Consider the following 13,617-nt stretch of genomic DNA (forward strand, 5'->3'; position numbering starts at 1 on the left):
ACTTTCAAAATTAAGGATGACACCTGAACTTATGTATCCTTGAAGTATTTACTATTCTTTACATACTAAAAACATAAACCTAAGAATATTTATTATAAGTAGTTGTGTGGCATTTTAGAGAATTATTTAAAGAAGTTCAAGTTCTTAGCTTTTCAAGTATTTTTTAACACATTTTCAAAGTGGAAAATTGGAAGCGTTTATCAAGAAGCCTAAAGACCTAAATTCCAGTTGCCATTCTACTCCTCACCTATTTACCTCTAGGGGCCTCTTTATCTTCAAAAGAAAATAATGCTGTCTTTTCTACTTCATAAAGTATTGTGGGCTTTGGAGAAGATAATGTAAATGCTTTGGAACCTGTGAAGCCCTCCCTCAGACATTTGAATTGTGGTTATAGAGGACCCCTATATACATGTTTGTTTTCTGTCTTCACTGTTAGAGCTTCTGTTTTTGTAAGTAAATGTTTAAAAGAATTTAAACTGGTCGATTCCCAGGCAAGATGGCCGACTAGGAACAGCTCCGGTCTGCAGCTCCCAGCAAGACCAACACAGAAGGCGGGTGATTTCTGCATTTCCAACTGAGATACCTGGTTCATCTCGTTGGGACTGGTTATACAGTGGGTGCAGCCCATGGAGGGTGGGCAGAAGCATGGTGGGGTGTTGTCTCACCCGGCATGCTCAAGTGGTTGGCACTAGCCAAGGGAAGCCATGAGGGACTGTGCCATGAGTGACTGTGCTATCCAGCCCAGATACTACACTTTTTCCACAGTCTTCACAACCGGCAGACCAGGAGATTCCCTTGGGTGCCTACACCACCAGGGCCTTGGGTTTCAAGCACAAACTTGGGCGGCCATTTGGGCAGACACCAAGCTAGCTGCAGGAGTTTTTTTTGGTGCCCCAGTGGCGCCTGGAACACCAGAGAGACAGAACCATTCACTCCCCTGGAAAGGGGGCTGAAGCCGGGGAGCCAAGTGGTCTTGCTCAGTGGATCCTACCCCAACAGAGCCCAGCAAGCTAAGATCCACTGGCTTGAAATTCTCACTGCAAGCACAGCAGTTTGAAGTTGATGGGGGACACTCAAGCCTGGTGAGGGGAGGGGCGTCCACCATTACTGAGGCTTGAGTAGGTGGTTTTCCACTCACAGTGTAAAAAAAGCCACTGGGAAGTTCAGACTAGGCGGAGCCCACCACAGCACCAAAAAGCCATGATAGCCAGACTGCCTCTCTAGATTCCCCCTCTCTGCAGGGCACCTCTGAAAGAAAGGCAGCAGCCCCAATCAGAGGCTTATAGATAAAATTCCCATCTCCCTGGGACAGAGCACCTGGGGGAAGGGACAGCTGTGGGCACAGCTTCAGCAGACTTAAATATTCCTGCCTGCTGGCTCTGAAGAGAGCAGTGGATCTCCCAGCACAGTGCTTGAGTTCTGCTAAGTGACAGACTGCCTCTTCAAGTGGGTCCCTGACCCCTGAGCCTCCTGATGGGGAGACACCCCCCAGCAGGGGTCAACAGAAACCTCATACAGGAGAGCTCTGGCTGGCATTTGGTGGGTGCTCTCTGGGATGAAGCTTCCAGAGGAAGGAACAGGCAGCAATCTTTGCTGTTCTGCAGCCTCTGCTGGTGATACCCAGGAAAACGGTCTAGAGTGGACCCCCAGCAAACTCCAGCAGACCTGTAGCAGAGGGGCCTGACTGTTATAAGGTAAACTAACAAACAGAAAGCAATATCATCAACATCAAAAAAAAAGGATGACCAAGCAAACACTCCATCCAAAGGTCACCAACAGCAAAGACCAAAGGTAGATAAATCCACGAAGTTGAGGAAAAACCTATGCAAAAAGGCTGAAAATGCCAAAAACCAGAATGCCTCTTCTTCTCCAAAGGATCACAACTCCTCACTAGCAAGGGAACAAAACTGGACGGATGATGAATTTGACAAATTGACAGAAGTAGGTTTCAGAAGGTGGGTAATAACAAACTCCTGAAGGAGCATGTTCTAACCCAATGCAAGGAAGCTAAGAACCTTGACAGAAGGTTAGAGGAGTATCTAACTAGAATAACCAGTTTAGAGAAGAACATAAATGACATGATGGAACTGAAAAACACAGCACGAGAACATCGTGAAGCATACACAAGTGTCCATAGCTGAATCGATCAAGTGGAAGAAAGGATATCAGAGATTGAAGACCAACTCAATGAAATAAAGTGAGAAGACAAGATCAGAGAAAAAAGAATGAAAAGTAATGAACAAAGCCTCCAAGAAATATGGGACTACATTTGGTGTACCTGAAAGTGACAGGGAGAATGGAACCAAGTTGGAAAATACACTTCTGGATACTATCCAAGAGAACTTCCCCAACCTAGCAACACAGGCCAACATTCAACTTCAGGAAATACAGAGAACATCACAAAGATACTTCTTGAGAAGAGCAACCCCAAGACATAATCGTCAGATTCACCAAGGTTGAAATGAAGGAAAAAAATGTTAAGGGCAGCCAGAGAGGAAGGTCGGGTTACCCACAAAGGGAAGCCCATCAGTCTAACAGGGGATCTCTCTGCAGAAACCCTACAAACCAGAAGAGAGTGGGGGCCAATATTCTACATTCTTAAAGAAAAGAGTTTTTAACCCAGAATTTCATATCCAGCCAAATTAAGCTTCATAAGCAAAGGAGAAATAAAATCCTTTAAAGACAAGCAAATGCTGAGGGATTTTGTCACCACCAGGCCTGCCTTACAAGAGTTCCTGAAGGAAGTGCTAAATATGAAAAAGAAAAACTGGTACCAGCCACTGCAGAAACATAGCAGAATGTAAAGACCATTGAAACTATGAAGAAAATGCATCAACTAATGGGCAAAATAACCAGCTAGCATCATAATGACAGGATCAAATTCACACATAACTGTAGTAACCTTAAATGTAAATGGGCTAAATGCCCCAATTAAAAGGCACAGTTTGGCAAATTGGTTAAAGAGTCAAGACCCATCAGTGTGCTGTGTTCAGGAGACCCATCTCATGTGCAAAGACATACATAGGCTCAAAATAAAGGGTTGGAGGAAGATTTACCAAGCCAATAGAAAGCAAAAAAAAAAGCAGGAGTTGCAGTCCTAGTCTCTGATAAAATAGACTTTAAACCAACAAAGATCAAAAAAGACAAGGGCATTACATAATGCTAAAGGGATTAACGAGAAGAGCTAACTGTCCTAAATATATATGCACCCAATACAGGAGCACCCAGATTCATAAAGCAAGTTCTTAGAGACCTACAAAGAGACAGTTTCACACAATAATAGTGGGAGACTTTAACACCCTACTGTCAATATTAAACAGATCAACGAGACAGAAAATTAATAAGGATATTCAGGACTTGAACTCAGCTCTGAACCAAGCAGACCTAATAGACATCTATGGAACTCTTCACCCCAAATCAACAGAATATACATTCTTCACAGCACCACATAGCACTTATTCTAAAATCGACCACATAATTGGAAGTAAAACACTCCTCAGCAAATGCAAAGGAACAGAAATTGTAACAGTCTCCCAGACCACAGTGCAATCAAATTAGAACTCAGGATTAAGAAACTCACTCAAAACAGCACAACTACATGGAAACTAAACAACCTGCTCCTGAATGACTACTGTGTAAATAACGAAATTAAGGCAGAAATAAATAAGTTCTTTGAAACCAATGAGAACAAAGACACAACGTACCAGAATCTCTGGGACACAGCTAAAGCAGTGTATAGAGGGAAATTTATATCACAAAATGCCTACAGGAGAAAGCAGGAAAGATCTAAAATAGACACCCTAACATCACAATGAGAAGAACTAGAGAAGCAACAGCAAACAAATTCAAAAGCTAGCAGAAGACAAGAAATAACTAAGATCAGAGAAAAACATAAGGAGATAGAGACTTGAAAAACCCTTCAAAAAATCAATGAATCCAGGAGCTGGTATTTTGAAAAGAATAACAGAATGGATAGACTGCTAGCCCGACTAATAAAGAAGAAAAGAGAGAAGAATCAAATAGATACAATAAAAAATGATAAAGGGGAGATCACCACTGATCCCACAGAAATACAGACTACCATCAGAGAATACTATAAACAACTCTACACAAATAGAGTAGAAGATCTAGAAGAAATGGATAAATTCCTGGACACATACCCCCTTCCAAGACCAAACCAGGAAGAAGCTAAATCCTTGAATAGACCAGTAACAAGTTCTGAAATTGAGGTAGTAATTAATAGCCTACCAAACAAAAAAAGCTCAGGACCAGACGGATTTACAGCTGAATTCTGCCAGAGATACAAAGAGGAGCTGGTACCATTCCTTCTGAAACTATTGCAAACAATAGAAAAAGAGGGAATCCTCCCTAACTCAGTTTATGAGGCCAGCATCATCCTGATACCAAAACCTGGCAGAGACGCAACAAAAAAAGAAAATTTCAGGCCAGTATCCCTGATGAACATCGATGCAAAAATCCTCAATAAAAACTTGCAAACTGAATCCAGCAGCACATTAAAAAGCTTTTCCACCACAATCAAGTCGGCTTTATCCCTGGGATGCAAGGCTGATTCAACATACACGAATCAATAAACATAATGCATCGCATAAACAGAACCAATGACAAAAACCACATGATGATCTCAATAGATGCAGAAAAGGCCTTCAATAAAATTCAACACCTCTTCATGCTAAAAACACTCAAACTAGGTATTGATGGAACATATCTCAAAATAACAAGAGCTATTTATGACAAACCCACATCTGATATCATGCTGAATGGGCAAAAGCTGGAAGCATTCCCTTTGAAAACTGGCACAAGACAAGGATATCCCCTCTCACCACTCCTATTCAACATAGTATTGCAAGTTCTGGCCAGGGCAGTCAAGCAAGAGAAAGAAAGAAAGGGTATTCAAATAGGAAAACAGGAAGTCAAATTATCTCTGTTTCCAGATGACATGATTGTATATTTAAAAAACGCCATCATCTGAGCCCAAAAACTCTTTAAGCTGATAAGCAACTTCAGCAAAGTCTCAGGATACAAAATCAATTGTGCAAAAGTCATAAGCATTCCTATACACCAATAATAGAGAGCCAAATCATGAGTGAACTCCCATTCACAAATGCTACAAAGAGAATAAAATACCTAGGAATCCAACTTACAAGAGATGTGAAGGACCTCTTCAAGGAGAACTACAAACCACTACTCAAGGAAATAAGAGAGGACACAAACAAATGGAAAAACATTCCATGCTGATGGGTAGGAAGAATCAATATGAAAATGGCCATACTGCCCAAAGTAATTTATAGATTTAATGCCATCCCCATCAAGCTACCATTGACTTTCTTCACAGAATTAGAAAAAAACTATTTTAAATTTCATATGGAACCAAAAAAGAGCTCGTATAGCCAAGACAATCCTAAGCAAAAGGAACAAAGCTGGAGGCATCATGCTACCTGACTTCAAACTATACTGCAAGACCACAGTAACCAAAACAGCATGGTACTGGTACCAAAACAGATATATAGACTAGTGGAACAGAATAGGGGTCTCAGAAATAATGCCGCGCATTTACAACCATCTGATCTTCCACAAACCTAACAAAAACAAGCAATAGGGAAAGGATTCCCTATTTAATCAATGGTGTTGGGAAAAGTGACTAGCCATATGCACAAAACTGAAACTGGACCCTTCCTTACACCTTATACAAAAGTTAAGATGGATTAAAGATTTAAATGTAAAATCTAAAACCATAAAAACCCTAGAAGAAAACTTAGGTAATACCATTCAGGACACAAGCATGGGCAAAGACTTCATGACTAAAACTCCAAAAGCAATTGCAACAAAAGCCAAAATTGACAAATGGGATCTAATTAAGAGCTTCTGCATAGCAAAATAAATTATCATCAGAGTGAATAGGCAACCTACAGAATAGGAGAAAATGTTTGCAATCTATCCATCTGACAAAGGGCTAATATCCAGAATCTACAAGGAGCTTAAACAAATTTACAAGAAAAAAAAAATCCCATCAGAAAGTGTGGGTGAAGGATATGAACAGAAGACATTTTTAATAGAAGACATTTATGCAGCCAACAAACATACTGGTCATTAGAGAAATGCAAGTCAAAACCGCAGTGAGATACCATCTCACATCATTAGAATGGCGATCATTTAAAAAGTCAGGAAACAACATGCTAGAGAGGGTGTGGAGAAATAGGAACACTTTTACACTGTTGGTGGGAGTGTAAATTAGTTCAACCATTGTGGAAGACAGTATGGTGATTTCTTAAGGATTTAGAACCAGAAATACCATTAGACCCAGCAATGCCATTACTGGTTATATACCCAAAGCATGATAAATCATTCTACTGTAAAGGTTCATGCACATGTATGTTTATTGCAGCACTATTCACAATAGCAAAGACTTGGAACCAACCTAAATATCCATGAATGATAGACTGGATAAAGAAAATGTACATTACACCATGGAATACTATGCAGCCATAAAAAAGGATGAGCTCGTGTCCTTTGCAGGGACATGGATGAAGCTGGAAACCATCATTCTCAGCAAACTAACACAGAAACAGAAAACCAAACACCGTGTGTTCTTACTTATAAGTGGGAGTTGAACAATGTGAACATATGGGCACAGGAAGGGGAACATCACACACCAGGGCCTGTCACAGTGGGGGCCAAAGGAAGGGATAGAATTAGGAGAAATACCTAATGTAGATGACAGGTTGATGGGTGCAGCAAACCACCATGCACATGTATACCTATGTAACAAACCTGCACGTTCTGCACATGTATCCCAGAACTTAAAGTATAATAATTTTTTTAAAAAGTAAACAGACGTAGGTAGGCTTAAGATTGTTTTTTACAAAAGTATTTCTGATGATTTTTTGGCTAAGGTATTCTTTTAGATAGTTACCTTATAAAAGAAATTTTGTAAAATTTTATTTTTTCAATAATAGACATTGTACTTTTGACTTCAACTTGATTTATAAATTAATTGTTAAGGAATATGTTGACAGTCTCTGAACATAAAGTATCTTTTAACAGAGTCAACTGTGTTTTTTCTTTCCTTTTGATCTACATAATTTGGGTTGGTGAGATTGCATAGGCTGGAGTTTTGAGGATGAGGAAAGGCCCTTTTTTTTTCATGTCTGGATGCCTGGCTCTAACAGCACTCACCAGGTGAGTGGTACTCTCCAGCTTGCTGACAGAAGTGACAGTGTTCCAACTTCTGGCCTGCCTTTATCCTCCCTCTACTGTTCGTTCTCTTTCTCTTCTTGCTCTCCCTTGCTGGCTTGGCTGTGCTCTTTCTCTCTGCTCCCTAACCTCTTTCTGGAGACTTTGCTGTCCTTGCTTGAGGCACTGACTCCTAGTATTGTGTAATTTATGACCCCCATAGACGCCTGGTGTTTTGGTTTCTTTTTTTTTTCTTTAGTGAGGTCAGGTCAAGCCTTGGCTAGAAAACAAAATGACCATGCCTGTGTATATGGCTTTGGAAGATTTAGCAGGAATTTTACCATATTCTGAGGCTTTATGTAAAAATAGGAGAACCCTGGCCTTAAAGGCTTATTGATTAGGTTTGCTAGTACTATTCAGCCAAAACATAATTATTGTGTCCCATACAAAAAAGGAAAGTAAAAGTTAAGATTTAAGTTGAGATGATTTTAATTAGTCACAGTTGTATTTTAGTTAGCATTTAAGGATCTTCATTTTCTAATATAGTAAATCATCACTCTTTCCCACATCTTGACCCTCTCTATATCACTTATAGTTTTAGTAATAAAGTTCCTGATGCCAAAATATGTTACTGGAACACATTTCTGTGGTTAAATTATTATTGAATTGTCAATATTAAAAAACAAATTTTGTAGTTAAGAGAAATACCCTACTGTCTATATAATTAGGTCCCAGTCTTCTACTCCATCCTTTGTGGAACAGGAGAGGGATAGGAATTATGGATTCTGAGGCTGACATATGATCGAATATTTTCAGCAAGTGTGCTATGCTTGTCCTCAGAGTTTATCTAGATAATATCATTAGCAAATGGAATTCTTCAAAGTAAAATTGTATAATGGAAAGTTATTAATCTCTTGGCCTTGGGCAAATTACTTTATCTGTCTGAGCTTCAGTTTTTCCATCCATAAAACAAACATTAATACCTACACCACAGAATCATTTGGACATGGGAATCAATGAGTTAGCATATGTAGGTGCCTAGCCCAGAATTAGTATGTTTGTAGCAGACATTCATTCATTCATTCGTGAAATATGTGTAACATCTATTATGTACCTGTACACATGGATCCAACAGTGATACGATATTGTGTTTGCGTATTTTCTCATGCAGCCCAGGGAATGAATCTCTTCGTTTTCCCTAATTACTGCCCTCAGTAGAATTGCAAAAATATAGATACTTCATAAATAATTTTTAGAATACTACTCTTTCTATTTCAATCTGATTTTCATGTCATTAAGTAGGAAATCTGAACAGAAAAAAAAATGTGTACCCAAATTTTATCCAAATGTGTTATTAAACTTGACTGTTCTAGCAATTGGGATTCAATTCACCGTATTCCAAGTCTAGCAAAACCTTATCCTTTTTTTTCTTATGAAAAATGAGAGAAAACATAAGGCAAATATGTGCAGTAGTGGATTTAACTAATTATGTAAACTGAAATCCAAAGTAAATTCCACTTATCCTTTTCCCAAATACGTGATCAGTGTATGAAGCTCAGTTCATTCAGTACATGTGGGCCCACCTGCTCCCATCAGCAGAATGCCCTAGCTCTGTGATACCTCTGCTTTTGTAGAATGAGTTTTGAGGGGTGGGACAGGTGGTACAGTTTGACAATGAGGTTGACTTCTAGAAAACATTTTGTGGTATATAAATATAACAAGTATTTTCCTTTTGTTTCAAATGAGTCGTTCTTGGAGACCGTTAATCTTATTTTAGTAAAGGTAGTGGTACATTTTTTTATAAACAGCATTTGTTGATTTTCCCTTCTCTTTATAAAATTAATACATGTTTATATAGAAAAGGTGTAAGAAAAAAATCACCCATAATCCTACCACCCAAAGAACAATTATTAACATTATGGTCTGTATCTTTCTATTCATATGCATACCTACCTTTTTGTTTTGTATATTTAAAATAAAGTAGTCATACTAACTATAATTTTTATAACTACATTTCTACTTATTGTATTGTGTGTTTTTTACATAAAGAATATTTTCAACAGGTGGTTTTCAACCTTAAGCAACTCTGCCACCCCAGAAACATTTATTGTCACAACTGGGGGAAGAGGTGTTACACCTAGTCAGTAGAGGTCAGGATTGCTACAAAATATCTTACAATTCACAGGACAGCCCCCCTACAACAAAGAATTATCCAGCCCAAAGTGCCAGTTGTGCCAGTTAGTAAATCCTGCAGTATACCATGATTTTTAATAACTGCATTGTGTTCAGTCATGTGAGCATACCATAATTTAGTTAACCAATTCTCTATTATTTGACATAGTGACTAGAAATTGTTCAGTACCTCTCTAACTATTCAGGATAAAGAAGAATCATTAGGTCAAAGTGTTTTAAGGCTCTTGATACCTATTATACTTTAAGTTCTGGGATACATGTGCAGAACATGCAGGTTTGTTACAGAGGTATACATGTACCATGGTGGTTTGCAGCACCCATCAACCTGTCATCTACATTAGGTATTTCTCCTAATTCATCCCTCCCCTGCCCCTCCACCCCACAACAGGCCTCAGTGTGGAATGTTCCCTCCCTGTGTCCATGTGTTCTTATTGTTCAACTCCCACTTATGAGTGAGAACATGCGGTGTTTGGTTTTCTGTTTCTGTGTTAGTTTGCTGAGAATGATGGTTTCCAGCTTCATCCATGTCCCTGCAAAGGACATGAACTCATCCCTTTTTTATGGCTGCATAGTATTCCATGGTGTAATGTGCCACATTTTCTTTATCCAGTCTAACATTGATGGGCATTTGGGTTGGTTCCAAGTCTTTGCTATTGTGAATAGTGCTGCAATAAACATACATGTGCATGTGTCTTTATAGTAGAATGACTTATAATCCTCTGGGTATATACCCAGTAATGGGATTGCTGGGTCAAAGGGTATTTCTGGTTCTAGATCCTTGAGGAATCGCCACACTGTTTTCTAGGATGTGCAGATTAACACTTCTACCAACAGTGTAGAAGTGTTCCTATTTCTCCACGTCCTCTCCTGCATCTGTTACATTTTGATAAATAGCCTCTGAAAATGAAAGCACTTAGCAGAGAATACTATACCCAGCCTACATTGTCATTGATGATGACATTAACACTGACAGTGTCATTAACAGTGATGTTGTTAGTGTCATTATTTTTACACTAGAGTGGATTGGGAGGTTAGTTGGGGCAAAAGAGAGGGGGAAATAAAGGGATTCTAAGCAGCATGGACATGGGTCACAAAGGAAAGGGGACTATTTACCCACTTGTATGCACCAATAGAAGATAGAAGACCATTTACATCACTTTAAACATTTGTGTGCTCACTCCCTGTAAAATGTGCTTGACATTACAAAAGGATAAGAAATCAGTAAGACTACCCTAATGGTGGTGAAGTTCTGAAGTACATAAGTGACTGTGAAGTCTGTGCCTTGAGAGGAACAAAAAACATACCATAGATATCTAGTGAAAAGAATTTTATTCCATTTTTATGAGGGTGGGAATATCAGAGCTTCATGGAAGAAGAGGCTTTTGAGCTGGGCTTTGGGAAATGATTAGCATTTCTTGGAGCGGGAAAATAAATTTGGGTAGTGGGATTCCATAAGACATGAGGACCAGGATATTCTAGTGTTTTAATGACAGAGTAGAGTTGTTTTGTTGAAATAAATGTTGTGCATGAAGGAGAATGATGCAGAATAACTAAAAATAAACCCATTAAACCTTATATCAGTTTTAGAAGGAATCTTAATAGTTATCATTTATGATCCTTTTTGTTTACAATTGAGGAAACAAGATAGGCTAAAATCAGGTGCTGAAAGACCTTGAATGTAATTAATATGTGAAGTAAATATTATATATCAGATAGACATAGGAAGAAGGCACAGTGACACTCTGCAGCTCATCTCCCTGTAGTGCTGACAGGCTCTGTGGACTATATGTTTTTGTCTTCTGATGTCAGTATTGGGACTAGCAATGTGGCAGTTCCATTTAAGATAGCAAAAGCTGATGATGCCAGAAGCAGAAGTAAATTGAACAGTATATCTGAAATTGTTTCTTTTTCCCCAGCCTCTTATGCACACAGATATGCAGCCCACTAATCTGGAGCCTTATAGCACTTTTGGTTTCTTCCAGGAGATGTTCCTCAGATGTTGTGTTGCTTGGAATGTGTTCTTTGAAATGTTAATGTGTTCTCCGGAATGGACTCTGTGATTGAATAAATTTGGGAAACAGTATATGCCTTCTTGAAGATTTACTCTGAACTTAGCATATTTAAGGCTTTCTAAAATTCTAAGGAAATATATTTAACTTTTTTTAACCCAGTATGTCACAGACTTATTTGAGTTAGCCTGCTTTCATGGAATAACTACTAACATCTGGAGGCATACTAGTGTTTCATTAGATTCATTTTAAGAAATGTTTCCATGTAATTATGGAAACATATATAATTATATATGTTTTATCTAATTTTGATTCCTAGTTTTGTGAGATTTTTTTTCCCTGTGAGCAGATAGCAATTTTTACTACAGTTGCAGGCATTTTCTTTAGCTAGGAAAAAAAAAAAAAAACAGGAAAAGCTGGGGCCCCAAGTACTCTGAAATACCAATATGTGGGCAGTGAGGAATCACTGAAACTTTTAAGCAAAAAAGTTGCAAAGTTGTATCAGAGTTTTTAGGGGAACTAATATGGCAATGGTATATCAAATAGATTAAGGGCTAAGGCTGTTAATGTAATATTTTAGACAAGAGATATAAGAACCTGATCTGGAGTTGTGACAGTAAAAATGGGAAGGTAAGGGACTTTGTGTGAGAAAGTGAAGGAGGTAAATTGCTGAAGCTGATTGGCTAGAGGAGGAGAGAATAAGTCGTTGGATGACTGCTAATGATTTAGACTAAATGAATACATTTGTATTTCAAGACTTGTCATCTCAGATCATTATCAGCCTACTTTAAAATAAAATTTTTGACAAGCTTACTTAGATTGACGTTTGAGATCACATAGGCACTCATCAGAAGCAGGTCTGTTCTCTCCCTCTTTCATATTACTTTGTATTTTATGGGTTATCTGAATTTATTTTCAGGTGACGTTTTCAAGGGTCCCAACCCCTTCTGGCACTTTTGAAATTAAAAGGAATTTCAGGATGTTTACTGTGTGCCCCCATATGTCTCCAGCATCTCAAAGCTGTAATTTTTTAGACAGTAAGTTAACCTTCATTCAGAAAACCCAGGAGAGAGTATTCCACAGGAATTACCTATATTTTGATATAAAAAATCTTTCATTAAAGAATTATTGAGTCTTAACTTGGGAATGCTCCTGTTCCAGTTTAAGCTCTTTTTTCAGCCTATGAAAAGGAGATAAGCAGGATAACAGCCTCTTTACAGTATCCTTAAATTGCAACCATGCTTTCTGTTCACCTTTTCCATTGAGTGTGTAAAATTATAGTCAAGGGACCATTATGTGAATAAATACAAAATGCATGAGAAGTTTATACCATTTATGTAAGGATCTGTTACTTATCACCATTTAGTAGATACCTGCAGAAAATATATCACTGATTAGTCTTTTTTATAAAGCATCCCAGTAAAGAAAAATTATGTCTAGGTACTTATGGCAGACTACAGAAACTTCAGTATTAGTTTAGCAATTTTATTGCAGTGATAGGCTCATTTGAAATAGAGCCACAGGAGACCATCTTTTATCTTTTAATTTAACAGGACAATTTCCACATTTTATTCAAATATCTATGTATAATTGGAAATTTAAGACAGTGGTTTTATGGCTGCTTTTGGCCCTTTGATCTGATGAAAGAAAGATTATGGATCTTTTTTCCAGAAAAATGCACTTATGAATTCATATATATTTTTATGTGTAATTTTATGGATCCCAGAAAAAAGCACATGGCTTTGTTCTTTTAAGTACAATTTTTATTTTTAGCCAACATGGCCTCTTTGTAAATACATTTCTTTATTCAAAAGGCATTTTTTTGTGTGCTTAATTGAGCGAGGCCTGGATACAGTACTGAACAAGACAGAGGACCCTGTCCTCATGAAGCAGTAAGCAAATATCACATCCTGAAGTTATTTAAAACTATCTTAGTTTTAAGTGCTCGGAAGGTAAAAATAAGTTAGCGAATATCTTTGGGGAGGCTATTTTGTGGATTAGCCTTTGGGGAGGCTATAGAGTGGATTAGCATTGCTGCTAATCCTAAATGGGAAGCTTGAAGATAAGAAATAAAACATAATTTTGTAGGGGCTTTTAATATAAAATCAAAGAATATTAGAAATGTAAGAGATTACTCATTTCCCAACCTCATTCCACAAATGGAAAGACCTAGAGGCTGGAGTCTGGAGAGCTGAGGCTGGTTCTCTAGCCCCTGTTGGAGTCT

General features: G+C 38.2%; 1 protein-coding gene across 9 annotated transcripts in view; it reads left to right on the top strand.

Moving 5' to 3' along the window:
- LOC100450705 (cytochrome b5 reductase 4) overlaps window positions 1-13,617 on the top strand; it is a 128,913-nt gene that overhangs the window by 84,288 nt on the left and 31,008 nt on the right. The window contains exon 15 of one of the 9 annotated variants that reach the window (XR_008526271.2): window positions 7,115-7,197. The exons of 7 other annotated variants lie outside the window; for them this stretch is intronic. Coding sequence is in view for 1 of the 2 variants with exons in the window: in XM_054557816.2 (XP_054413791.2) it covers window positions 492-708 (217 nt within the window). In the remaining variant the exon portion in view is untranslated. Of the gene's footprint in view, window positions 1-491; window positions 6,047-7,114; window positions 7,198-13,617 lie in introns of those variants that run through there. One more of the 9 variants, XM_054557816.2, reaches the window with a different exon arrangement.

Source organism: Pongo abelii, chromosome 5 (assembly GCF_028885655.2).
Source record: "Pongo abelii isolate AG06213 chromosome 5, NHGRI_mPonAbe1-v2.0_pri, whole genome shotgun sequence".
Classification (NCBI taxonomy): Eukaryota; Metazoa; Chordata; class Mammalia; order Primates; family Hominidae; genus Pongo; species Pongo abelii.